The 27,700-nt window shown below is 42.2% G+C and overlaps 1 protein-coding gene across 1 annotated transcript in view; it reads left to right on the top strand.

Annotated features, from left to right (window-relative positions):
- Positions 1-27,700, top strand: part of LOC147311779 (E3 ubiquitin-protein ligase SH3RF3-like) — a 115,142-nt gene that overhangs the window by 59,306 nt on the left and 28,136 nt on the right. The window contains exons 2-4 of the mRNA XM_086265727.1: positions 15,024-15,299; positions 19,261-19,356; positions 26,873-27,181. Coding sequence (XP_086121853.1) covers positions 15,024-15,299; positions 19,261-19,356; positions 26,873-27,181 — 681 coding nt within the window. The remainder of the gene's footprint in view (positions 1-15,023; positions 15,300-19,260; positions 19,357-26,872; positions 27,182-27,700) is intronic.

Genomic DNA, 27,700 nt, shown 5'->3' with positions numbered 1-27,700 from the left:
TGAGACTCAGTGTTTGCCATCATTCACAGCAAATAAATGAATAGATTTACATGAATACATGAATATTAGTGTTTTGTTGTCATTTGTTGTTTCAGTCTGTCAGAGTCAACTGCATTTCTTCTGCCTGTGGAATCTGTGTGCATCCTTACGAATGTAACAGCTGGTTCACACATGTGAGTCTGCATGCGTGTTTAGCGGAAGCATTCAGCTCTTTAGTGCAGGTCAATGAAAACCCACAAGTGAGAAAAACTGTCATGATTCGTTGTGTGGCAGGCAGGAGAAGGACCCAAGATGCAGACTCACAGACACGGGGATAAACTTAAAGATCAGTTTTAATGCTGGCTTAAAGGTGAAACACAAAACAGTACTGAACTAAACTGGAAAAACTAAACATGAGATGTACCAGGAACCACGGGGAGAATAACACACAACATGAGGGAGAACGCGACGCCGAACAGAGGAAGACGCAGACAGAAATACACAGAGGGTTAACGAGGAAAGTGGGAACACACGGGGAACACAGCTGACACAGATAACCATAACGAGACAGGGCGGGGTGAACATAACACTGACGGGAGACGGGCAGAGTCAAACAGGAAGTACACAGAGGTTCAGGCAGGAGGAGAGAGCACGGGGAGAACACAGACATAACAGGCTGGGGAAAACATGGAATAAAACACGAAAGGGGACAAGGGCTCATGAATACATAGAGGGGCACACAGGGGGTGAGAGTCACAAAGGGAAAGCACACAGGGAACAACATAACAGGGCGACTCAGGAAACATGGCCTAAATAGGGAACAAAATACAAACATACAAGAAAACTAAGAATACTGGGCCAACATGGCCCAGGACCATGACATCACCCCCCCCATAAGGGCTGGCTCCAGACAGCCCAAACACAGGAAAACAAAAACCAAACAGAAAACGACCCAGGGCGGGCGGCGGGGGCCCAGGACGGAGGGCTCGGAACAGAAAACAAAAACGAGCAACAGAAAACACAGGAGCACAAGACCATAGTTCAAATAAAGTACAGGGGGCCGACCCAGAGCCCACCGGCACAAAAGTTCACGGGTCACACGGTCGGGGGGCCGACCGGGCGGGTGGCACAGGTGACAGAGCTGGTCCGGAGGCCGGCCGCGCGGAAGGCAACGGTGGCGGCGAAGGGGACGACTGGGCAGTTCAGGAGGCCGGCCGCGCGGAAGGCAGCGGCGGCTCTCCAGTGTCAGGCGTACTGGCCGAGGCCCGGTGGGCACAGGACCAGTCGAGGCAGGACCAGACGAGGCAGGACCTGATGGTGGCGATGCGGGGGCCGGACCAGGCGTCGCTGCAGAGGCTGAGGCTGGACCAGGCGACGGCGAAGCAGGAGCTGAGGCCGAGGCCGGACTGGGCGAAGCAGAGGCCAACGCCGGACCGGGCGACGTTGAAGGCGATGACGCACAGGCTGAGGCTGGGCCAGCCGAGGACGAAGACTCAGAGGCTGGAGCTGCGGCAGACGAAGCACGGGCTGGAGCTGCGGCAGACGAAGCACGGGCTGGAGCTGCGGCAGACGAAGCACGGGCTGGAGCTGGACCAGGAGGAGCAGAAGCAGAAGGTGGCTGGATGGGCTCCTCGGGCCCTCCAGCTGAGGTGGCATGGTGCTGGACGGGCGGCTCGGGCCCTCCAGCTGAGGTGGCATGGTGCTGGACGGGCGGCTCGGGCCCTCCAGCTGAGGTGGCATGGTGCTGGACGGGCGGCTCGGGCCCCCCAGCGGAGACAGGAGGCTGAACGGGCCCCTCGGACCCTCCAGCGGAGACAGGAGGCTGAACGGGCCCCTCGGACCCTCCAGCGGAGACAGGAGGCTGAACGGGCCCCTCGGACCCTCCAGCGGAGACGGGTGGCTGAACGGGCCCCTCGGGCCCTCCAGCTGACATGATGCGAAGCGGTGGCGTCGCCGCAGGGTGCCGGATAGGCACACCTGGGAGTCCAACAGCAGAGGCAGGATAAACTGTTATGAAGGCCCCTGGCTGGACTAGGAGCTGAGGAAACACAGGCTGCTGAGGCACAAACCCAGAGAGAGAGAGAGCAGGTAAAAAGCAGTCTATAGGGCTTAACATCTTAACACAAGAAACCATGAAGTGGACAGTGGTAGGGACCACCAGTTCTGAGCCAGCAATCACTAGGTTCCCAAAGTCTGCATCAGTCCAAAGTGGCTCAGAGGTTACTAGCCCAGTCTGTGTAGTCCTAGGAGAGGTCAACATAAGCTGGTTGGACTCAACCGGTGGTAGTGTGCGACTCAGAGGAGCTGGTTCAACCATACGGAAAACAAGAATTGCCACTCGATCCACAAAAACAAGGCTTAGATCATCAGGAGCTAACTCCTGGAAAAACAGTAAACACACAGGTATGGACCTAACCAATGGCACCGTGGTAGCATGACTGTGGTGTGTTGGATGGATGTGTTTGTTGGAACCCGCACCCGCAGTGATCTGTGGCTTCAGAGTGATGACTATATTGAGTGGAGAGACAGATACAGGTAAAACGGTACGTAAACCATTAACTGAAGCGGGTGACACTTCAGGCTGAGAGTGAGTGGTTACACCATTGTTCGAGGCCAAAATCCTATCTAGTGATGAGTTCACAGAGGCAGGAGAAAATGGTGTCACATTAACCCTGATCTCAGCCTCCATCTCCTGAGTGGAGGTAATGGTGCTGGAGCAAAACAGTTCAAAATCACCCTGTTTATTACCTTCAGGAAGACAGAAGTCATGTTGTGACATTACAGAGTCCAGGTCACCATGATCTGCAGTTATGTTTGCCTCATGATGACTTAACATGGGTTCATGATCAGTGTTCACAGTTTTCCGTTTGTGAGAAACAAGTGTAGCTGGGCAAACCGGAGCACTAGTTATGCTTCCGTTACCTTCATTCAGAGACTGGTGAAGGAGCAGGGCCGGGTCAGGAGGGAAGACATTAGCCACCGGCAACTCAGACTTGGTTGGAACTGCAGACACGGAAAGGGACACAAAAGGAAACACCTCCCTCCCACTATCAACATGAGAAGCAGTGGAAGTCTTTCTCAGTCTATGTGTGGATTCTAAGGTCCCTGCAGGAGTGAGTGAATTAGTCGTGAATGACTGAGAAGAACTGTCTCTAGCCTGCGGCTTGGTGAACAGCTCGTTGCTAGCCATATCACCGGCTAAGTCTGTAGCCACCTCACACGCCTTCTGCTCAGAGGTAACTTGGAGTGACTGGACAGTTTCACTCACCTCCGAGCGTCGGGCGATGCGATGGCGACGCGAACGCCGTTTTTTCTTGACCGTGGGCCCCGTAGACGTGGGAGATGGAGGCTCCTGAGGCGTCGCAGCGGCTGAGGAGGCGGTAGTAAGCGGAGTGGCAGGCGGGAGTCCCAGGCAACTCCGGGGGCCCCCAAGGGCTAGCCGTGTCCCGCGGAAAACCTCATCGTAGGGGGGAGCGAGCCATGGCTCCTCTCGTAGCTCTTCCTCCAGTTGCGCGCATACGGCGCGCTGCCGCTCCTCGAGGTCGGAATCCGCGCACCCCACAGCCACCTCGTGTTGCTCAGTGGAGGGCAGAACGGGCCGTGGCGGTGCGCGACAGCGGCGGGAACGCAGTTTCCTCTTAGGGGCGGCCGTGGGCTCAGCCTGGCCTTCCGTGGCGACCGGCTCCTCGCCCTCAGACCACATCCGTGCCAGGCAGGAAGCAGGAGACGAGTAGCCCGATCGCGGCGGCGAGGGTGGGTGGTCGATCTGTGGTGGGACAGCTGACGAGAGCTCCTCCTCGGTGATAAGCCAGGGCTTCCAACGGAGCTCGTCCTCCCGATACGCCCGTAACACCTGCTGCCGCTCCTCTTCACCGAAGTCGCTGGCCTCTGGCATCTCCGTGCGCCACGTAGTGTAGACAGGCGGTGGCGAAGATGTAGAAACCGATGAGAAGCGAACAGGCGGCGTAACGGTGGTGAGCCCCATGGTCCCGATCCTGACCGTTTCCGGTTCTTTCTGGGACAGCTGCCCCGGGCGGATGCCCACGGCGGACACAAGAAAGTCCCGGATGTGGGGGCGCAGCGCCCCGAATAGCCACGGGAGCCCGGACACCATCCGCTGAAGACGGACGGCTACGGTCTCCCGGTATTCGCCTCTAGGCAGCGTCGCCCATTCCTCACAGTGGTATTCCACCGTGTAGACCAAGTCTTCTTGGAGGTCCGCGGAGGGGTTGTGAGCTGCTGGGTCCAGTTCGGGGTCGCGTTCTTCTGTCATGATTCGTTGTGTGGCAGGCAGGAGAAGGACCCAAGATGCAGACTCACAGACACGGGGATAAACTTAAAGATCACAGTTTTAATGCTGGCTTAAAGGTGAAACACAAAACAGTACTGAACTAAACTGGAAAAACTAAACATGAGATGTACCAGGAACCACGGGGAGAATAACACACAACATGAGGGAGAACGCAACGCCGAACAGAGGAAGACGCAGACAGAAATACACAGAGGGTTAACGAGGAAAGTGGGAACACACGGGGAACACAGCTGACACAGATAACCATAACGAGACAGGGCGGGGTGAACATAACACTGACGGGAGACGGGCAGAGTCAAACAGGAAGTACACAGAGGTTCAGGCAGGAGGAGAGAGCACGGGGAGAACACAGACATAACAGGCTGGGGAAAACATGGAATAAAACACGAAAGGGGACAAGGGCTCATGAATACATAGAGGGGCACACAGGGGGTGAGAGTCACAAAGGGAAAGCACACAGGGAACAACATAACAGGGCGACTCAGGAAACATGGCCTAAATAGGGAACAAAATACAAACATACAAGAAAACTAAGAATACTGGGCCAACATGGCCCAGGACCATGACAAAAACCTTTCAGAACGAAGGCCAGGCGTTCCCGATGAAGCTTTCGACCTGCCAAACTCATAAAGCAAGCTTTATTTCAATCAATAGTTCTTGATTATAAATCCTTTTCACAAAACACAATTCACAGCAGCAGATGTTTGTTGTGAAGAACAATGTTGGCCCGATTTTTAAAAGTGAATGTTAAACACCATTGTCAGCATTGTGAGATTGGGGCTCTCGTGGGCGACATTATTAACTCTTTCTACTTGCGGTGCAACATCAGCAGTTGCTTATGCTGCTGTGTTGAATGCAGCGCACGCCCTAATGCTGTAGTATTAGCTCATCTATGTGAGGAAGAACCTTCAGTAGACCCTAAATATGTAGATCAGCTGTAGTTAGCTTGACATTTAAACAAATGTATATCAATAGGCAAACATCAATCAATAGATTCTCTTTTAGTGTACTTAATTTGTGTATTTATTTCTATGTGAAGATTATATCCATTTCACTCATGTAAAATCTTAGTTGTGTCACTTAGCTGGCAAGGATAAGAGCAGCTAATGGTGCAACTTATTGTTCGAGCAGGTGAATCTATCTTGTATAATAAGGTCATTAATACTGTGTGTGAATGTGTATGTGTGTATGTAGTTGTGTGTATATGGGTCACTGATGTGACATGTAGTTGTGAATCATTTCTATTAAAACAATGTGTTAATTTCATGGTTTTATCGTTTCTATAAAACTCTTCACTTTAAATAGATTTGGTTTTAAGAACATTGAAATAATATATTGTATGTAAACCCAAAACTATCCACTCTCCATTTGAATGAATGGCATTTAAATGATAACAAATTAAGCATCATTTTCCCAGCAACTGCCAATCTCTGGCAACCACTCTAAACTGGTTGGGGAATATTCATTTTCCCCTTATGACAGGTGGTTGCCAGATGGTCATGGATCAAACTGTGTGACAGGGACCATTGTCATGACACATGGTTAGAGGTCATGTGTCTACACAATCTCAATAGATACCAAAATTTTTATCATTGTGAATATAATTGTCAAGTAATATTTATTACTTTATTATGAGGGGGGGAAAGTAATAATAGTGAAAAGAATATTTTGTCACGGGTGGATGAAAATGTTTGTGCCTCTCTCTTAAATACCGATAAAAGTAGCAGAATTCAGCTCATATGTAGGCTGCTACACTTTCTATGTCAGGTGGTATAACCAATGTAAAACTGGGAAAATGTTATTTTATTCACAAATTACATATGTGTGCTTGTTCTGACAAACACACAAGTTAATAGAAGTGTCCAAATAAAAAGTGTTTAAATTAAAAGAGTAGGTGACTTAAATGGATGATTACTGCACTAACTGCACATTTCACTGAAGTACACTGTGCCTTGTGAAAACTGTCTCTGATTATCATTCACACACATACACAAGCGCACACTCAGAGATGTGACAGATGGGCGTCCTAGCAGCGACTTGTGCATTTATTGTATGTCACCAAGGAAAATCAGACACACACACACAAAAGTATTCCGAACACTTTCTTACCCTTTTGCTGCAGTAATTACCATTTGGAGGGGTGTGTTTGTCTGTCTCTGTGTGTGTACATGTGTGTTTACTGATGAGAATAGTGCGCTGCTGAAAGGACACAAAAAACTCCCTCTGCTTCCCCACTGAGATCCAAGAGTCCTGGCTTGGTTTTGCCCACTCACGCAGTTCTGATCCGTTCTCACAATGGTGGGAGGACTGCAGGAAAGCACCGCTGAGCTTGAAAGTAATCAAAAGAAAAGTGTGAGAGGGCTGTCACTTACCTTACAGCAACCTTCAGTGATGGGTTTAAAACTTTGCTGCCTCAGTTTTATCATTAATTCATGGAAAAATGGAGAAAAAAATGTTATCTCGAGATACAGCCTGACAGACAACACACGAGCCACCGGAATTAAATTCAACACAAAACTGTAGATAAGTTTTAGCTTTCATTTAATCCCTACCATACTCCCGCTTGACGTTAATCTTGTAGGTGAAGCAGTTTTCCCGGATGGCCATGATGTAAAAAATTGTAATTAATTCTAAAAACTTTGTGTTGTGCATGTAGAATGCAATTTTCTGCCGGGGAGATTTTGCATCCCCCGATCTGCTACTACAAATATTCAAGAGTAGGACAGCTTAAAATATATAAATCTTCTACAAAAATGAAGCTGGAACTAGCTTATCTAAAGGGTTTTATTTGTAAATGAAAGGGGTTTATTTTGTTTAATTTATTCATAGGAAATACAAATTGCAATAAAAGTGGCTATATACAAAGGTGTAATTGTAAAACTGCATTTCTAAATACTTTGTAGCCATTCAAATAATGTCTAAATTATGAGGGTAGGGGTACCTCGTAGCAAAGCAAAGTTTTGTGTTGAGCTGCAAGGGATGAATTACAGCTCAATTAGATGCAATTAGAGAGAACAGAGTGACTCAGGGACCTTTTCATATGTGCTGGAATGTTTATACAGCAAAGTTAACATGTTAAAGGGTTTTTACAGTGCTACAGAGACACTTAGAAAAGCATTAATAGTGTTATAGTCAAACAATTGGGGTAATGGGTGGAATGAAAGCAGCAGAGAAACATTAGGGTGGAAGGAACGTTCAAATTCAGTAAAAAGAAATATTTAAGTCCTCTAAATGTAATGTTCCTGGAATTTTAGGTTTAGTTTTGTACATAAATGTTAAGGTTTTAGTGTGTAGCAGAGTAATGTTTTCATTTAGCAACTTGAAAGCTGAAAGCATCTAGTTAACCCTAGCACTGGTGTATGCCAAATTACCTACTGAATAGAATATGTGTGTATCTGAATAGAATATACTGAATATACAGTGTGTGTTGAAGAGTGTTGAAGTTAAATGTTTCCAGCTGAATTAATAAATGATAAATTAAACTTCTTGCACTCCAATTTTATTTATTTATTTTTTATTTTTCTACATTTTATTTCAGGTATTTTGCCTTTTAGATAGTGTGCCTACATTTTAGATTGTTTTCAGTGGCCAAATAATCCTGTTTTTATTGTTTTATATTAGTTAGTTTTTATATTTCTTGCTTTGAAATGTGTTCTATATTAAATTTCACTTGACTTTCAGTGGCAGATTATGTATCTTGTGTAATGAAAACATTTACCTTACATCTTTCTTAACAGAGAATACACTTTTTACTTGCAAGCTCGGCTTGTAGTCCAGGTTAAAGCTCACAGGAGGACAGCAGTGTTATTAGTGGCAACATCTGGTTCAGCTGGGTTGTGTTTATTGCACTTAAACACAAACATTTCTGCTTAAATGCTCACTAACAGAGTTTTTAGGGGGGGATTGCTTTAAAACGGAATTAGATTAACTCATACACTCTATGAGACAAATACCCTTTACACCAGCAGGAGCTGCTCAACCATGGAAACCAATGCCATGAAGGCCCTAGTGCATAATTCTTGTACTGATGTTAATGTGGAGGTTTGGATCTCTGCAATTATTGAGTCAGCAGAGTGTTAGCAACTTTAACACATTATATGGCTCATCATTCTGTAACTTTACATGGTTTGCTTCTTTGTGGCTTAGCTGCTGTGGCTCCTGAAAACTTTTACTTTGCAGCAATACCACTCACCAGCTCTTTGAAATGGCCCATTCTGTCACAAATGTTTGTAAAGGCAGACTGCATGGTACTTGAATTTATACACCTGGTACAATGGGATTGAAAACATCTGAAATGAAAGATTAAGAAGTGTCCACATTTGTACACACAATACCCAGTCTGTCACAGGGCTAGCAGAGAGACAGACAGCCACTCCCACTCACATCCACACCAATTCAGAATCACCACTTAATCTCACACTTGGGAAGTGGGAAGCAACTAAAATACACACAAACAGTACCTAGAGAAAACCCGCACAGGCAGAACATGCAAACTCTGAATCTCCCTGTCATGATGTCCAGACCTAGAACTGTCTGGTTCTGCACCACCCTGTCACTACTAATACTAATATATCACAATGATACATATCAGTTTATTACCAAAAAGAACTGCTAAGCAAAGACTGTTCCTCCAAAGATGATTGATAAAGTGGCTTTGTTCTTGTGGCATGTATTGCAGTCTCAGATGATCGCCAAGCAGAGAGAGCGTAGCCATCGCCCTCCTCCCAGCACTGAGCAGCAAACACAGCAATTCCCTGATGAAGCCATGCGGCAGCTTCTACCACCCAGTCTGTTGGCCCAGGGGCAGGCAAGTAAAGATTGAAGAGAGGGAGGAAGGGCTGAGGGAAAGAAAGAAAGGTGAAAATAATCAGAGGAGGAAGGATAAGAAGAACATAGAGGGAGTGCAGAAAATGAGAGTTGTAGGGGCACAGGTGAGAAGAAACAAGTGAGTCTTCCAAAGGGAAATGAAGACTAAGAAATTTGTGTGACGTAGCTGTTCTTCCTCCAGTACTGTCTTTCTTTTGCCAGATTACAATGTCTCACATCTCCACCACCATCTTTGCCATCTGCAACTATTTAAGCGAAACTCCCAGTTTTGGGGGAGTCTTCTCAAAATGAATTGCAGCCTCGCTGAAGTACGTCTCCTTGGAACTATGTACACAGTTTATAAAACCAATCTAAATGGCGAATATTTCTTGGAAATGTAAGGCCACTCAGATTACATTTTTTAATAACATGAAGATGAATTGTTGATGTAATGCTGGAAGCTACACTTTTACAGCGTATCATTAAAATAATGACAAAGTAGTTTATTACATTTTGTTATCTGCCAAAAAATCGTCCACTAAAATATCAGGTCACGTCATTTTAGGTAAGAGGAAGTGTTTTAGCTGCATCCTTCAGTCGACCACCTCTTACTTACAGAATAGATTCCTCTTTTAATGAATCCAGCTGTGTACCAGCTGTCTACGCAGGTTGTCTATTTTTTTGTGTTTTGCACATGCAGCTGTTGCATTGTGTGCTTTATTGTGCGCTGGGCTCCGAGCACTTCCAAAACATGAGCAACCTACTGCTACTGTGCCTGAACACATCCTGTGCACACACAGATGGAGCACCAGGAGCTGCGCTTTGTGGCAGCAGGTTAGGAAAAGCTCTTTCCTGTTTTAACCTGACATGAATGCCCTCGCGCATAAATGGGAATCCCTGTGCGTATGTATTATTTTGGTTTGAAAGAAGAAGAATATCCTTTATCTCATTTTACAACATGGTCCACACAACAGCTCATTTTGATCTTAAGTGGGCTGGACCAGTGAAACTCCTCTTTCTTTCAGTGGAAACAGTTCAGCTACACATTTAATCCCCGAGATGTCTAAATATAAGTAAAAATGTGCAATTTCAACAATACATCTCAATTTTTTTACACGATAAAGAAATGCCTGTGTAGTAAATGAAAGAAATGTGTGAAATTGCAGAAACGTTTCTGGTAGCTCATTGCACAGACTGAGCTGTAATTGTAAAACAGACATTTTCTGATATTTCACAGAAAATTCTGTTCTTTTTACTGTGGACCCATTATAAAAAACAGACATTTTGATCGCTGATAGTCATTTAACTGTTTGTCCTTTACGTGATTATTTTGGTATGGTATAAACTGTCATGGGGGAGGTCTTTATCAGCAGGAAAAAACTGTAAAACTTATTAAAATGCATTTAAATGTGCAAACTTTATGCCCTCTTTCACTTTTTCTAAAGCGGTCTAGTGGTCCGAAAGGTAATTCTGGCCCCCGGGTCTTATGTTTCACACCCCTGTTTTAAACACACCTGACCTCAATCCACACTTTTCTGCCCAACATCTGTGCCGGCAGGTCTGGCACTAAGGAGAGGAGGAGAATATGTTTAGTGGAAGGTCTTCTTTGATCAAGTGTTGTTTTGTATAGTAGTGAAACACAAGCTGTATTAAATGTGTTACAGTAGAAGAGAGAAATAGCAGTAGTAATAGTTAAAGCAGCATTAATATTTTATTTTACTTTCTAGTTGTTTGCGTGTGTCTGTGTGTGTGTTTCCTCTTATTGCGTCATCACTGATCTCAAAACAGTCAGGCAGGGGAGCCTCAGGCTGTTCTCTTCAGTGCTCTGTCTGGGGAGAATCTATCTATATGTGAGTGTATAAAATGTCAGTGTGTGTACGTGTGTTTGTGTTATTGTAAACAGCTTCTCTGTGAAGAAAATAAGTTTTCACTCTCATGCATTGTCTCTTCTGTTACACAGTGCTGTTTGTTTACCTGGATCTTCTTTAAGATAAACTCCCTTTCAGGACCGCTTGCCTCCAAGAACATGTTCGGTTTATTAAGTGTCTGCTGAACGCTGCAGTGTTTGTTTATGTGTGTGTGTGTGTGTGTGTGTGTGTGTGTGTGTGTGTGTGTGTGTGTGTGTGTGTGTGTGTGTGTGTGTGTGTGTGGTGTTGGAGAAAGTAAATATAGGTGTACTGCGATGATGCATATCTATGTATCACTGGTTATATGGAAATGACAGTTTTATCTCACTTGCTGAATCTAGACTATATTAGCCTTTCCCCCTTACTTGCTGTTGCTATTGCTGTCAAGATTTCCCCTATAGCATGCCACGTAGGCAGGTTAAATAACTTCTCCAACAGTGGCTCACCTTCAACCCACAGTTATTTGCTAAAGGGTCACACACAGTCAGAGAAAATTTATGATTTTTTGAGCACACAAGCTGGTTGTGAGAGAAAAAAGTGTGTTGCGCGATCAGTTGCGAGTGGTTGCTGGAGATTGCTAAAAGTCACTCTGAAATAAACAGGTAGAACCCCATTGACCTACAGACTGGTCAGTGAACCCTTGCCATCAGCTGGTCACTGAGCTAGGGAAAAGTACGTATTCCATGACCAGTTGCTGAGTGGTTTCTGAGGCTGCCGGAAATCACTAGTGTGAAATCGGTAGCAAAGAGGCCTATGGTGCTGCACCAAAAAACTTCTTGGGATTGTTTTCGTCGCTAGCTGGTTACCGTGGCTGCCCGTAGTTTGCATGGCAGATGCCAACTTGGCTGCAAACGCTTGCAAACTATTCACCAAGAGGTCGTGAAAATGTGATTGGTGCGGCGCAAACTGGAAACAGAGGCCTTCAAAGTAAAAGTTGTGCCTTGTGAAATGTGACGATTGCAGCAGTAAGGTACAACTTTTACCTTGAAATCAAAGTTTCTGGTTTGTGTTACACCTTTTCAAGTTTCAAAATAAAATAGTGAGTGCAGACAAGTTGTGACTTTAATGCAAACTATGAATGAGCGTGACAATTACTAAAGCAATTGCAAGGAGGTTGTGCTGCAGCACCCTCTATGCAACTAATTTCACCTAGCATCAACCAGCAATCTCCAGCAACCACTAGCAACAGGTCAGGGGAATACATTATTTTTCTCACTTGCCAGATGCTTGCTAATCTGTCTCAAGGCCTGTGCGACTGAGGACTTATAATTAGCTGGTTAAGGGGTATTGTCTCTATGAAAATGTCTTCATTCTATTATCTACAGACATGATATTATCCTAGAGCATACTAGAAAACTGTCATAATATCTCACCAGATGATGATCCTTTCAATAGGCAGCATTATGTAACACCAAATAAAGAAACAGCATTGTAATTGTGTTACAGTGTAGAGATAGTTTTTCCTACTGTGCTAAAAATGATATGGAAAAATGTCAGATCCTATTGTCGCTATCATATTGTATATGGGTTTGCTCAACAGAGTGGCTTACATTTCCAAGTACAAAAAGAAATAATTAAGAGAACAGCTAATATTTGGCAAGAGCATCCAGAGCACATCTTGTGTTTATGCCCCCACACCTGTCATATCAACCTAGGTTCAATGTGGCAGAGAAAACTGGGTATGGATTTAAGCTAATCCTCTCTAAGGCATAAGGGGTGGAAGTTAAGGTAAAGGGAAGAATATGTTAACAGGGAAAAAAGGCTGCTACTTATATTAGCACTCTAAACAGAAGTCTTTATTATTGTAAGTTAGAAATAGCATGTTACAGTAGCTATTCAGATATGCCAGTGCTGTGTTATCATGCAGGTCCCACCATTACTGGAGCTTTTGGGATGATGCCTATGCTGAATTTTTATTTATTCATGTTTATTCTTAACTGGGAGAATTTCAAACTTTCAAACACAATTCTCAATACTTTTTCAATACACCACAGGAAGACAAATATAAATTATTTTTAAATAAAGTTTAGAAAAATACAAATAATAACATCAACAACAACACTCACCTAAAGCAAGTAATAATAATAATAATAGTGACTTGCACCATACTCTTTTCCTTCTCTGACGTCTCATTGGACACAAATAATCAAGCTATCCTGGTAAACTAAGACTGTTTTAAAATGACAGACAGGCAGGAGCGATAATGTTAGCTGAATGACTCCCACATTAACTTTATCCTTTCATCATTAGTCACAGCCACTCGCCACTACCGTAATAACCTAACAAGAGGCTATTGTGGCTGTCGGGGTGCTCCCAAAAGAAATGACTGACTCAAACATATCCGCATTTATGATATAACTGTTAAAAACATTAATATTCTCGAAACAGGAGCTTTACTGACCTTACAAATCATCTGTTATAACTGCTAGTGAGGGGAGGGCTATGTACCTGCCTGAATTCAATGTGAACAATATCAATACTGTTGCAAAGGAGTGTCTAATCCAATATTAATTTTTTATAATCAATTACTATCTGAGTCTTCATTTTTTTTGACAACCCAAATATATATGTATGTCAGAGTCATATTGAAAAGGCAGGATTGATGAGGTAATTGTTCATGAACTTTCCAGCAATTTATTGTACGAGCTAGTCAGTAACTTACAATTAAGACGCCATCTGCTTAGCTGTGATTCATGTTCTGTTACATGTGCTGCAGACAGAGCAGCACATATAGCAGAATGTATACCCCAAGGATTTCATACAGTATCCATCCATCCATCCATTAACTTCCAATTTAGGGCTGCAGAGTCTGCAGGTCTGAAACCTATATCCGCTGTCATAGGGCAAGAGTTACAGTCTTGTGTACCTGTGATAGGCCTATGCATGCTGGGTATCTGCCTAGCAAATCATTATTTTAAATGATTTCAAAAGCACACTAGTTAAATGCAGTTTTAACACAAATTGAGTTCAGTGTGACGTTTTAATCATTTTACTCAAGTTTGCTTCATGTATCTGATGTGTGGAGGATAAATGGTGCGTTTGTCCTGGACATTTGATAAGTGAGACACCGAGGACCTGATTTTGATGAAACTCACGGGAGTCATGCTTCATGCCGTTCTGGCATTTTGAAAATTACTATGTTTGGCCCAAGGTGGGAGCAGCAATTACCTTGCAAACATTTTAATAACCCGTCATATCTCACATACTGCTGGGGGGGGGATAAAATGAACCTTCAAGCACATATCCAATCCTCAATTTCTACAAATTTGTCTCCAGGGCCTGTAGTTTGTAATATATTTGATTTGCCAGTGTTTTAAGTTGGTTTATAGCATGTTTACCTCCAGGGTTTTTTTTTTTTTACTTCATTTACTCATCGCTGCAGGGGTCACCACCTTGTTTGTGATTAGCAAACAGACCTGAAGCCCATTTATTCCGGACATGACACAAAGGGAAATTCTGTTGCATCTTAACAGAATTTAATAAAAAAGCATTACCCTGTAATCTGTCAACCCCAAGTGTAGTTATCGCCTAACATTTCAGCACAGTTGCACTAATTTTAAACAGAAATGCTTTTAGTCTTCTGTAGAGATGTAAAAAAGCTCTTAAAGCTGCTCTGTGTAAGATGTTTATGTCAAAAGAACACCTGCCGTCGAACCTTTTATATTAATAACTCCTGCTGTACTGGAGAGCATTCTTCATATTGAAATATAAGAGAAAAATGCAAATCATTTCAAAACACCAGCAACCAAGTGCTCTAATCTAATCCTTTTAGCTTCTGTTTTGACCCCTTCATCATGTAGGTTATGATTTCAGAGTGTATATTACAGAATTTATCTTCTAAGATTTATTGGAAGGGTTTTTAAAAACCTGAAGAGACACAAAAATGTAGTATTTAACATGAAAAAGCACCCGAATAGCACATGCCATCCACCCCTTTCCTTAATGCTTTTTATTGATGCCCTTCTAAAACGTTATAAATTTCTTCTGATATTAAGTGCTTCTGTGTGTATGCTTCACAGAATATCCCAGCGCTACCTTGCGGCAAAGCCCTCTATTCTTATGAGGGCAAGGAACCGGGCGACCTCCAGTTTTCCAAAGGTGACATCATCATCCTGCGACGCAAGGTGGATGACAACTGGTACCACGGCGAGCTCAATGGTTGTCATGGTTTCTTGCCTGCTAGTTACATCCAGCTGCTGCGTCCCCTGAGCCAAACTCCACCCCAGGGCAAAGCATTGTATGACTTTGAGGTCAAAGACAAGGACCAGGATAAAGACTGTCTGGCCTTCAGCAAGGTAGCACACACTCATAGTATACACATGCTTTTTTAATATCCGACACAGAATAACATTTAAAAAAAGGCTGCATGCTTAAATCAGTAAAAAGATCCGAAGGACTGATGTGTTCAGAATTTACAACAGCATAAATACTGTAGCAGGAGAAAACACTTATCTGTAGTGTTAAACCAGGCTGGTTCTTTGTAGGGCACTAATAATTTATTAGCTCAGACCCTGCTCTACAGATTGGTTCACAGAATGTAAACTGGAACATCTTCAAACAGAGAAACAAGTGCATGCTCTCCTTAGTGGAGTCCACAGATAACAAAATAGTCTGCTGTCTCTGATAAGATCAGTGCTGTTCATGAAATCTAATTGTTTGACTTAGAAAACGAATGCCTTTGTTACTGTTATAAAGTCATGTGATCTGTCTGAGCGGAAAACCAGAATAAGTATTACTATTTGCGGTAGTGTGTTACTTGAAGGTGCTGGTATTTAAAGCGACTGTAGTTGCAGTTTCATGTTTTACTTTGTTCTCTCTCATTTTAACAGTTTACACCACTTTTTTTTAATTTTACAGCTGATGTTTTCATCAGTGTAAGTGATTGTGTATTGTGTTTGTTATGAGGTTTTCTACTATGGAGACAGCAGACAAGTAGCGGGGAGTTGCTGCACTGCAATCATTACCAGTCTCCTCGAGGATTTGGCTGAAGTTGAATTTTAACACTCACTCTTTTTTGGGGGGGGAAATGAAAGTTCTGGCAACTGATACTCTCTATGCCCATCTTCAAATAATATTCTTCTGTTTTAATGCCAAGACAGCATTTACACCACGATTATACTCAAAAACTCCACTAAAATACCACTATTTATTTACTGGTGGAGTCTAATCTATTCTTTTTCATGTGGATTTGCATGGAGTAAAATCCATTGTGGGGTTTTGGTTTGTTTGATGTGAAATTAATATTAAAAGTATTTTCCAAAGCAAAGGCCAGAGAGGAACAACCACCTGGAGGACACTATTGCCTTTCTATTGAAGCAGATATGTGCTTTGTGTCTGCATTGCAAAATTGGGATGGGCTATTTCAGGAATTTTGCTACATAACCCTACCTAACTTTCTCTTATATGTAAAAATGTAGATGTCACATTACTTTCTCATTACTCCATAAAATTATCTGAAATTCACTGTTACATAATTACCAGCTAACAGTATAAACTCCAGGCTACAGTTCTACACACCAACACAAATGCTTTATGTCCCAATGAGGACACAAAAGATTGTTCTTTAGTGTTTACATTTAAACAAAAAGCTGACAACACAAAGCAAAGAAAACCTTTACAAAGAGACTGTTGAAGTTCAGGCTCTGGCTGCTGGGCTCAGCATAGCTTAGCTGTACCATCACTCTGGGTTCTTGGCTAGCTTTGTGTTAGCATGCTGTCTGTGCAGAAATTGGGTTAGCAAGGTAATGGATTTTCTGTCCTGGGCGTTGTTTGCACTTTACAAACACACTCCTTTTCTTCAATAAAATAATAGTATAGTGGTCCCTCGTTTTTCACAGGAGTTACGTTCTAAAAATAACCCGCAATAGGTGAAATCCGCGAAGTAGTCAGCTTTATTTTTTACAATGTGTTTTAAGGCTGTAAAACCCCTCACTACACACTTTATACACTTTTCTCAGACAGGCATGAACATTTTCACACTTTTCTCTCAAAGTTCAAACCTTCGTAGAAAAATAAGTCCAGTATTATACAGGGTGGGCCATTTATATGGATACACCGTAATAAAATGGGAATGGTTGGTGATATTAAAGTCCTGTTTGTGGCAGATTAGTATATGTGAGGGGGAAAACTCCTCAAGATGGGTGGTGACGATGGTGGCCATTTAGAAGTCGGCCATCTTGGATACAACTTTTGTTTTTTCAATAGGAAGAGGGCCATGTGACTCATCAAACGTATTGGTAATGTCACAAGAAAAACAATGGTGTGCTTGGTTTCAACTGTAATTAAGACTGTAATATAATTGCCAAATTTACTACGGTAACATGGTACACTACTATTGTACTGAAAACTCTAACCTGATTACAATAACGTGTTGCTCTGTAAGGCATTACTCCCAACAGTGCCTGGATCCTAACCAGCTGTGTAGCATGGGCTCTTTTTTGCTCGTGGATCTGTGATTGGAGTGTCAAAATGTCTATTACATTCTACTCTCCAGTACTTCTAATGCGCTTGTGGTTGTGCGTCATCATGAGTGCAGGAAAAAAATGGTGCTTTTACAAAAGACAGGAAGTGTGAACTGGAAGTGCAAGAAAAAAAACGTGTATTTCTGCTCTTTGTGGCCAAGCAGATTGTTAATTGGTTGGGTATCATGTTGCTGCCAGTAATGATGTCTCTATCTTATAATACCGTTAAGCTCAAATACACGTAGAACTGGCATTAACTATCCTCGGGACTTGCTGTCCGCAGCTTTCTGTATTTTGGGAATTAAATTGTGCAAGCGTGGGTACATTTTCTGTGTCAGTCTTACTGATCTTAATGACCTTTATCATATAAGAGGTAGATAATCTGAGTAGCCGATGTCAAAAATATCACTCAAATTATACTTTGAATAGGATGGAAATGAGAGAAGGCACTCAGTCCTTGAGCAGTGCACGTCCAGGTCGGGCTTGGTGTAAACAGTAATTTGTATTCTCCGTAATGTTGTGTTCCTCTGAGCTTATCATTTTTTTCCCGCTGTTACACAGGCCTCATTTGTGCTAGGACTGAAGGCTCGACACCTCCACTCTGTCTTTGCACTCTAAATGTGTCTGCAGCAAGAGAACAAGATAGTTTATTAAATTACAGTGTAATGTTCAGTCTAGTGTGGGCGTCTTAAGACCTATCACGGTAATGTAAAGTGTACACACGTTGTTTCCGACACACCGCTCTCTGCATCCAGGAGAACAGATAATGCTGGGGCATCACATTATTTTGATTTTTAGGGTTAAACTAATCAACAGGTTAACAACTAAAAATCATGCAAGACCATAATTCACACAGAGACACGTGCCCCCGTGGAGTTCTGTATGCGTGTTGTCATGCAGAACCAGTGTGTGTGATATTGTTTTCTCAGTGTGAGAGGTAATTACTCAGTATGACTAATACAGAGTCATTTGCTGGCATTATCACTGCCATCCCATAATGGTCTAACCAAGACCTTTATGTGAGGAGAGGAGAAGCAGAGGGAAAAACATCATATATTTATTATATTACATATGATATTATATCATATGCACAATGTAGAGATGGAAGTGTACACAAAGGTACATATTTACTGGTAACCAGTATGTAAACTGACATCAAATTGTTGGTTTTTGTTGTTATATACACGATTGTTGATCGATGTAAAGTTGGTTTGGGTTGGGCACGCAGATGTAGAAAAAAAGGAAAAACAGATGCATCAGTATTCACCTTAACTTTGCCCTAAGGCAGTCATTTTAAATATTTCTGCAGAGTGTCATATTTAGCTCATTTTTAGCTCGCATTTTACATTTGAAATGGGAGCAGCTCAAGTAATTTGAATTCAGTAGCCTGCTTGCAGTCACTGAAAAGGGTTACAGTTTGTAGTTAATATGCAGTGGCTTGCAAGGATGCCAGTGTGTCGTGCTGGAATTGTATCAGTCCTGAGTTGCCGTTCCAACATAAACATAAACAGCCTTGAAAAATGTTGATTTGCCATTTATTAAATATATTTTCAGGGACCTCAACAAGGTAGCAAGGCATCACTTGGAATAATTTGATCATGCTTTCATAAGCAGCCCATGTTTTAAAAAAAGTCACATCATTATGCATAAACGCTTTATATGCAAAGGCAGAACAAATAAACTTTGTTTTTTCTGCAGCATATCAAAAGTAGTTAAATGTCTATTGTTCTGGAAGTGTGGTATACGGTGTATACTTGAGTGTGTTTGTAGCTTCACTCATTTCCTCTCTCCCCAGGATGAGGTGCTGACAGTAATCAGGCGAGTAGATGAGAACTGGGCAGAAGGCATGCTGGGAGACAAGATTGGCATCTTCCCAATTCTTTATGTGGAGGTAAAATGGCATACAAACACAAACCCACTGCAGAAGTGTCGATGATGCTGTAGCAAAACATCCACTGTCACATCTATTGTCATTGCCACATTGCTACTTTTAAGAGAAGAGGAAGAAAATGCGATCTCCTTTTATCAAACACTTGATGAAGGCTTCAAAAGTTAGTTTTGCATGTGTCCACTGAAAGAGTGATAAAACGCTGTTTCTACTGTGGAATGTGCCGAAAACTGACAAGTAGAAGCTTTCCATGTTAAAGAAAGAAGTTGACTGGTTCAGATTTGTTAGCGAGCGGAGGATAAATCAGTATAGTCGCCAGTAAAAAAGCTGAATATGTTCACCTTTACTAAATTATTGTTTCTTGATACCAAGTAGGTTTCAACTAAATTGCATTCCGATTCAGTTATAAATTTTACCAAAGGTACTGCTACTACTGTAGTCATTAACTCTATTCTTCTTTAGCACAGCTGCACTTTGTTCTCTGTACTTAGTGAAAGCATATCTCTTGTCGAAATTCACTGCCAGTGGTAATGAGTAATCTATTATTTATTTTCTTTGGTTTTAATAACCTCACTACCATAAGTGCAGAGAGCAGGGACACACGGAGTGTGTGCTCACTCTAAAGTTAGGATGTGAGAGGAGATGGCTACATGTTCTTGGCTGATTAATGAAATGTTGTAAAGCCTCCAGCATTAATATTAATTAACGCTGGGATTTCACTCTGAAAGGAGGCATATTGTGTGTTCATTATTCTCCATTAATCATGCTGTTTCCGCATTGAGATTCCACATTATGCTTCCATATCAGGATGTTAAGGCTTGACCACTTTCAGACGGGTGACAAATTTAAGTGTCTTAGTGAGGGGCTGCGCCACCACAGCTTTGTATTGATTTGCAGTGACCCTTTCCTCTCAGGCAAGGCAGTCGGCCTTATTTTAGCTCGACCACAAGAGACTTACTGGGCCAGACAATTAAAATATTAAAATAAAAACCACCAAAGTTTAAAGAAATCCAAGTACTTTCTGAAAACATCCATTCATTTCTACTTAATGTCTTTTTTTAAACAAGTTAGTAAAATTTTATTGATATAGCACCTTTCAAGATGAATAAGTGCTTTCCAACAACAATAATAAAAACCTAAGACTAAAGTGTTAGCCAAAAACAAAGCTGAAAAACAGGCAGAGTTTTTAGCTGCCTTTTAAAAGAGATCACCAAGTCCACAGATCTCAGACTCAGAGCGAGAGCGTTCCAGAGTTCGGTGGCGCCACTGTTGCATAAGCTCTGTCTCCTTTATTTCACAGTCACGTACGCTGTATAGCCAGCAGGTCCTGATCACATGACCTCAGGGACCTGCTGGGGATGTATGGATGTAAAAGTTCACTGTTGTATGGCAGTGTTTGTCCACGCAGAGCTATAAAAGTCAAGTCATTTTCACTTAAAGTGAAGTCTGAAGTTGATGGGGAGCCAGAGCAACTGATTTAGCAACAGTGTGATATGTGAGTATTTAGAAGACTTAGTCAGAAGACTTAGTCAGAAGGCTTAGTCAGAAGGCTTGCAGCGGCGTTGGAACAACTTGGAGACGTTCAAAGGAAGCCTTGCTTAGACAAGTAAACAGTAATCCAGATGTGATTAAATGAAGGCATGGATGACAATCTACACAGTGTGACACAGTGGAACTTAAGTGATAAAAAGCGAGAGCGAACCAGAGAATCCAAAATGTAGACTAAGTCAAAGGTACCTCGATGTTCCTGTGTGAAGCGTACCTAGAGTTTCTGTTATGTTAGGTACAAATCAGTTGGGGGCACAAACAAGGACTTCTGTTTTCTCTCTTTCTGTATTAATAACCATTCATTCAGTGTACTAAATTCAAAGAAACTTAAAAGCATCGCTCTGTTTATCCGTCTTTTTCAGCATGGTATTGCATGACATGTCCAATGCCTTTGTGGGCCTTTGTGCTGTAAAATTAAAAAGGATTCAGAACTCTGGTTTGGATTAAAATAACAGTTCCGAAGCAAGTGTGTTTGCAATTTTTTATCTCTACGACACCACAAATTTGTAAAAACGCTGATTCTCGCATGACCTGTCCAAAACAAATGATGAAGTCTTCAGAAATGTCAGGAGATTCACCCACACTACAAAGAGCTTTTGTGTGTGTGATTTTCAAAACAGCGGGAGTGCCAGGAGTTCAGCTGCAGTGTAGTAGCTGCATTGTCTTCTTTATAAAGTCAAAGCAGATTTTTAATGCACAGATTAGAGGCAAGTCGCTGTAGGATGGAGTCATCCTATATGCTGCTTTTATACATTATATTGCTTTTTCTTGCTGAATAAAGCACATATTATATAAAACACTTAGTAGTACAACACAGCACATGTGTTACAATCAGGATCCATATACATGTGTATATGAAATCAGTGGTGTGTTTTTTCTCTAAACTTTAATCATACTGCTCTCTGAATAATTTTTCATTTTTTCTCTATGTCTGGGTTTGCAGCCTACTCATGCTTGTACTCTTGGCCACACAATCTCACACACACAATGTCCTTGAAATTAGCTAACAACTCTAGAAAAGGACTCTCTTAGGTGATGGTGATTAAGCCATAGGCTGAGTCGTGTTGGGATACACACACACACACACACACACGCACCCAGACGCACAGGGGTTCCTATTAGATCGAGATGCATCAATAATTTAGGCCTCTCCATCACTCTCACACAGTGGGGGTGCAGGGGCATGTTGACGACGTGCGAGCAGACGTGTGAGTGCTTGATGTGTGTACGTGCGCACGCGCATGTGTGTGTCATCATTTAAAAGCCAATAAGGAGGACCCAGCTGGAGCCTCTGCCGATCTGTGGCCCTGTTCAGACCAGGTATTAACATAAATTTTGAGTGATCCAATCATAAGTAGACAGCTCCAGATTTTAATGCAACAAAGATGCAATAACATCCCATCACTCAGACCTCATTGAGAGGTGGGGTGAGCCACATATGGGCAAATTGTTTTTGCAGTTGCTACATCATTGCGAGCCACTTAAAAGGACCTTCTACTCAAGTGGCGTGCCTACTGCAGGTGCAAAGCAGCAGTGCGTCTGGCAGAGTCCTGCACTTGCTTGATTACCCACAGCTTGTCATTAGCTATTTGTTTTTGCATAAGGCTGTTGGCCGCTTGCTCAAGAAAAAATTACAGCCCATTTAGATCATATTGTTGGGTTCTAACAGATATTACTGGGATTTGTGGTAACTTTTTGTGATAACAGAAAGCAGATTTTTTTAAAAAGAAGCTTAGAGTGAATTAAAAATGGTGTCATCAAAGTGTTTAGTAAAAATGAAGCGGTTTGAGGTGGATGTGTTTAATATCTCGGGTACTTGTATTAAAGGGTCACAGCTGGTTTAGATTTGCTTGGAAATAATTGTGGGTAAGAGGTTGGTTCTTGAAGTCTGTTATACTATACAGATAGAGTGTGCATTTGCAAATGTTGACCTGTGCGTGACTCTGTTATTTGAGCTTGACAAACAGAAATAATATGCTTGTGTTTTCACATACAGAGGCGGGAAGGTGAGGTTCAATCATAGGTTACTCAAGAACCGTGCGGAGATAGATTCTAATGCCAGACATGAGCTGACTTAGTATACTAAGATCCCTGTGTGTCTGCCCTACTGGATATGAAGTAAATACCACTTCCAGATCACTTGCATTGCTGGTTGATGTTGCACCAATTTGCACCAAAAGTTGTATCAACATTTTTTTTGCCAGAAAGCTTTGAGTTTTTTGTTGGGGCCCTCTGCATTAGTAGATCTCCCCTAAAGGGAAAGGGTGTTATTTTTTGACACTATTCTTTTAAACTATTCATTTAATTGCATGGGAAGCCGTGCAGAGCCGGGTGCTCTAATCTTTTCATGTCAGTACATTTCACGTGTTAAGAGCCATGCCAAAATAATTCATTTTTCATTATATACGTGTTATCTGATAATGTCTGTAGGTCTTTCAGAGCTTATGCAAGAGTTTGCATCACCACGTCTCTATTTCTAATCTCAACTGTATTGAAAAGAGAATTAAAACAAGAGGACAGAAACTATCTAATTTTACTGACTGCAGGAAATGTATCGTTAAATTTGTGATTCGTTTGATTCGGTAAGTTTGGGTGGATTTATTGGATGTGCCTGGGTTTTTTGGGGGGGTTAAATGTTTGAGAACAGTAGGGTGGATGATGTAAAGGAGTAGATATGCTTTGCATTTGAATATACTGTACCCGACATGACTTTGAGTGGATATATAATGAGCGGGCTGGTCTGTGTTGTGTAAGTTTGCAGCAGGAGCTGAAGGAGCTGATGTGGTTTCAGGTAGATGTGAGCTCAGTGTGCATAAGTTTGTGCTAAATGACAATGACTGATTTAAGTTTAATGATGGTAACGGGAGACATATTGGGACTTCCTTTGTTTTGTTCTGTTTTTGTTGTGGAGAGTTTCCACTTTTATGTATCCCTGCAGCAAAAGGAAGTTGGCACATGTCTGCCACCAGTTCTCTGCGTGTGTGTGTGTGTCTGTGTGTGTGTGCTTGTGCTAGTACATGCAAGTGTCCTGCTGGCTTACCCTTTCGCAGTGCAGATATCAGCTCATCAGCTCGAGTCTCAGTATTACCCCTAGAGAGGAACTGACTCTCCAAAAGGTACACGTTACAGTTAGCTCAACACATAATAGATGACCTTGGAGATTTCATTCAGCCAAAAGCACCAAATGAAGAACTGCGCCTATCAAAACTTCGCTCTCTTTTCTCTGGCTCTGTCACTTTCACTCAAACACGCACAGACACACACACCGACATGCACCCTCTGTCATTTAATGCGCCATTTTCAGTGGAACAGCTGAAAATGTATGTGCGTCTGTGTATCCGTCCAGTTGTTGCATTCACAGACAGTAACTGGAATGTGTTTGTGTAAGTCACTTAGTGAAAGTGTTGGATGAATTCCTGACTGTGTGTGTGTGTGTGTGTCCTCTAGTCAACCTCATGAGAGCAAACTGAGTTATATCTGCAGCATCAATCCATCATGCTCATTAGCATATGATTTGGCTTTGATTAGCATATCTATTAAAATGGAAATGCAACATCACCAACACTGAACCCAGACAGGGCGGCCCTGTACACACTTTGTCTGAGTCTCTCTCTCCAACACACACACACTTATATACCACACATATCTCTCCAGGGGTTGCTCAGGGAATTTGTTGGAGGATGCCAAAGTTGATGATGTCTGTTAATGTATCAGATGCGTTAGCTTATATGTCATCTCTCTGTTCAGACATTTATTGTTAGAAACTCACTGCTTCATAGATATTTCTGAGCCCAGCTGTATATTTCAAACTTATAAATATTCAGTCTGCTTTGATGACTAGAATACAAGAGTTAAAATTGAAAGGAGTTGTTCCTTTGGTCTTGTTCTGTGCCAAGTCATACCTTAATTTGGCATGAAGTGCCGATGAACTACATGTACATGTACAGTCTTTCTTTGGCATGCTTGCAGGCTGCACAGCATGTAACAATGGGCTGCCATTGGCCTGCAGGCAGCACTTTAAAGACCCTTGCTTAACACTGAAGAAAAATGTGAAGCGGAAATGTTAGACTTTCACTGAGGTAACAAAAGTGAAATACTCAGGTCATAATGCGTATATAGTATTTATGTAAAAGCTGCAGGGTTTCTGTCTGAGTGAGGCGAAGGGAGGTTGAATTGCAAGCAACAGATACTTCAGTAACAAAGAGAAGCAGCGTAAGCACCGGAGTAAGAAGAATTAATGAGCGGCAGGTTCTTGTAATGATTGCTTGGATGACTAATTGGATTGTACAAGCAACGTGTGACAGTAAAACAACTTCACTGCCAGCTTAAACTACCTCAGAGCTCCATAGTGGTCAAAAAATACAAATTGTTCCTTTCAGTAATCCCATTTGCAATCAAATATGTGCTCACGTCCACAGAAAACACAATCAGATTAGTTCATATAGGGGGTTTTCCAACGCTTGGTAAGTATTACAGATAATAACATAACATAATTCAATTTCTATGGAACACTCATTCTCATATTTTCACTACTTTTTTATGTTGATAAACACATTTTGCTCTTTCCTTGATAATATGATGCATACTGAGTACAGTAGGAAACGGCAATGATCAGGACTACACCAACAAACTTCTTGTTGCAGGTCAGTGCCTGACCACAAATAATCAAGATTGATTAGATTTACAGAGGTGCTTTTACCTCCTATACTGGTGCTTTTTCCCAGCACAGCGATCCATAATTTAGACGTCTAATACTTCTATTATATAGTGTATCGCATGTGTAACTGTTATAAATCAGGATTTAATAAGTAAAATTATTTATCAGCTGTAAGGGAACCTGGAATTTGATACTTTGCACTCGTAATTTATTGGCTTATTTTTTTCGAATTATTTTCCTTCTTTACCTCAACAAAATGATGCATCTTCTCCTCTGCCGGTAAATCACACTGTCTGTAAACAGACCACAACCTGCACCGATAGTGTGAGCTCTTCTACCTTAAAGTTAAAAAAAATAAAGTAGGTGTTTCTTTCTCATCAATTTCTGGTTGAAAAAAATGAATAAATAAAATTGACACATTATTAAAATCCAGAGCTCTGACCAGATGTTAGAGTCACAGAGCCAACCTTTTTTTTAATCACCCAGTTAATGAGGCTTTGGATTCATTCATTTTTGCCATGTCTTAAAAGGATGTTTTACCAAAACAACAGAAAAATGGTATTTACAAAAGAGTGCAGTGTCAAGATTGCGTGTAAGAGGTGGAAACTGGGGTTATGCCACTAACCGTGTTGTATACGTATTTCTGGGAATTCCTTTTTCAAGGTGCAAATTATAGGGAGGATAATTTTTAAATCAATAGAGCAAAGTAAGTGATTTACTGTGCACATAATTTCCTGCTAATTGTTCCAATATTTAACACCAAAAAGCAGCATGTCTCATTTTTTGTGCTTTATATTGAAATGAGCCGACTGCACCTGTTTAGAAAACAACACAGCTTTTGTAAATCACCCAGCTAACGACACCTATGGCCCCCACACTCTGCAGGTCAGTCCCCTGTTTAGTGAATCAGGCTGATTGTGTCTTCCCCCCCAAAAAAAATGTTTTTCCTGGAAATACTCTGTAAATAAATGTTTGAAACATGTACAAGACCATCTATTGGTGAGAAGAAAAGGAGTAAACTCTGGCAAGCAAAGTGAATGCTCACCTTTCTGTGGGTTATTTGAGTATCTGTGTGTTTGAGCTACTGTCAAAGTGTTACACAGAGGGAGTCTCACCAGACCTGCTGTTGTAAGTGATGATTCTTGTGCTGCTGGTCTGAAAAGCTGCCAGCAAGAACAAGCAGCAAGAGAGCCACACAAACACACTTGAATGTACTGGAGATGTACTTGAACCACTCAGGTCTGAAATCGAACACCTGAACGTCTTCTCTCTCATAGTTCCCTCCCCCTCTCCTCTCCTCTGCTCTCCTCGCAGTTAAATGAAACAGCCAAGCAGTTGATGGAGATTGACAAACCTATACCAGCTAATGCACCGGGTCCGAGCTCTGAGCCGGCCCCGTTGGGCCCCTGCTCTTCCGGGCCCTCCCCAAGCGCGTCCCCGTCTAATGGAAACGGCTTTGGCCATCGGAGAGGCGAAGGAAAGAAGAACGCCAAGAAGCGCCATTCGTTTACCGCTCTATCCGTCAGCCAGAGGGCTGCCCAGCTCAACAACAGACACAGCATGGAGATCTCCCACCCAGTCCTCATCAGCTCCTCTGACCCCAGAGCGGCTGCACGCATCCAGGTGCATGTGATGTACACAGACCCCATAATTACAGAACGCAGCAGATCTTTTATATCAGGGAAAATCAGTTTGTTTGAGCATAAGAAAATACTTGATTAGATGTAATGTGGCCCCATTATGTACAAGTACTATGCTTGTTTTGTATTTAAAAAGTGTATAGTGAAAATCACTTGGATTTTTTGTGCATTTTCTAGTTAAACAGCAGTCAACAAATACATTGCTTGGCATGTAATATATCTGCGGGGAACTAATATCAGCCAGTGTATTGCCCCTGCTGATTCCTTGGTTTCACCTCTAAGGCATTGCTTGCATTTCACAAACCAGAGTTCACTTCAGTCACTCTGTTACTCTAGATTTAATAACTTATTCCCCAATCACCTACTCGTCCAGTTCCATGTAAATAAAATCATTCCTCTTATTTACAGCATTTCACTAGAGACGCATTGCTCTTGCAAATACTGCCTCTTGTTGTATTTAGACGTGGGTTCAGTTTGTATTCTGTGAATAATACCCAGCATG

The sequence above is a fragment of the Aulonocara sp. 'chitande type north' Nkhata Bay genome, linkage group LG16, assembly GCF_057382095.1.
Source record: "Aulonocara sp. 'chitande type north' Nkhata Bay isolate Kocher_YH1m ecotype deep benthic linkage group LG16, A_spYH_male_GT1.1, whole genome shotgun sequence".
Taxonomy (NCBI): Eukaryota; Metazoa; Chordata; class Actinopteri; order Cichliformes; family Cichlidae; genus Aulonocara; species Aulonocara sp. 'chitande type north' Nkhata Bay.
Note: the sequence above shows the minus strand (reverse complement) of the source record. Positions and strands in the feature narration are given on the sequence as shown.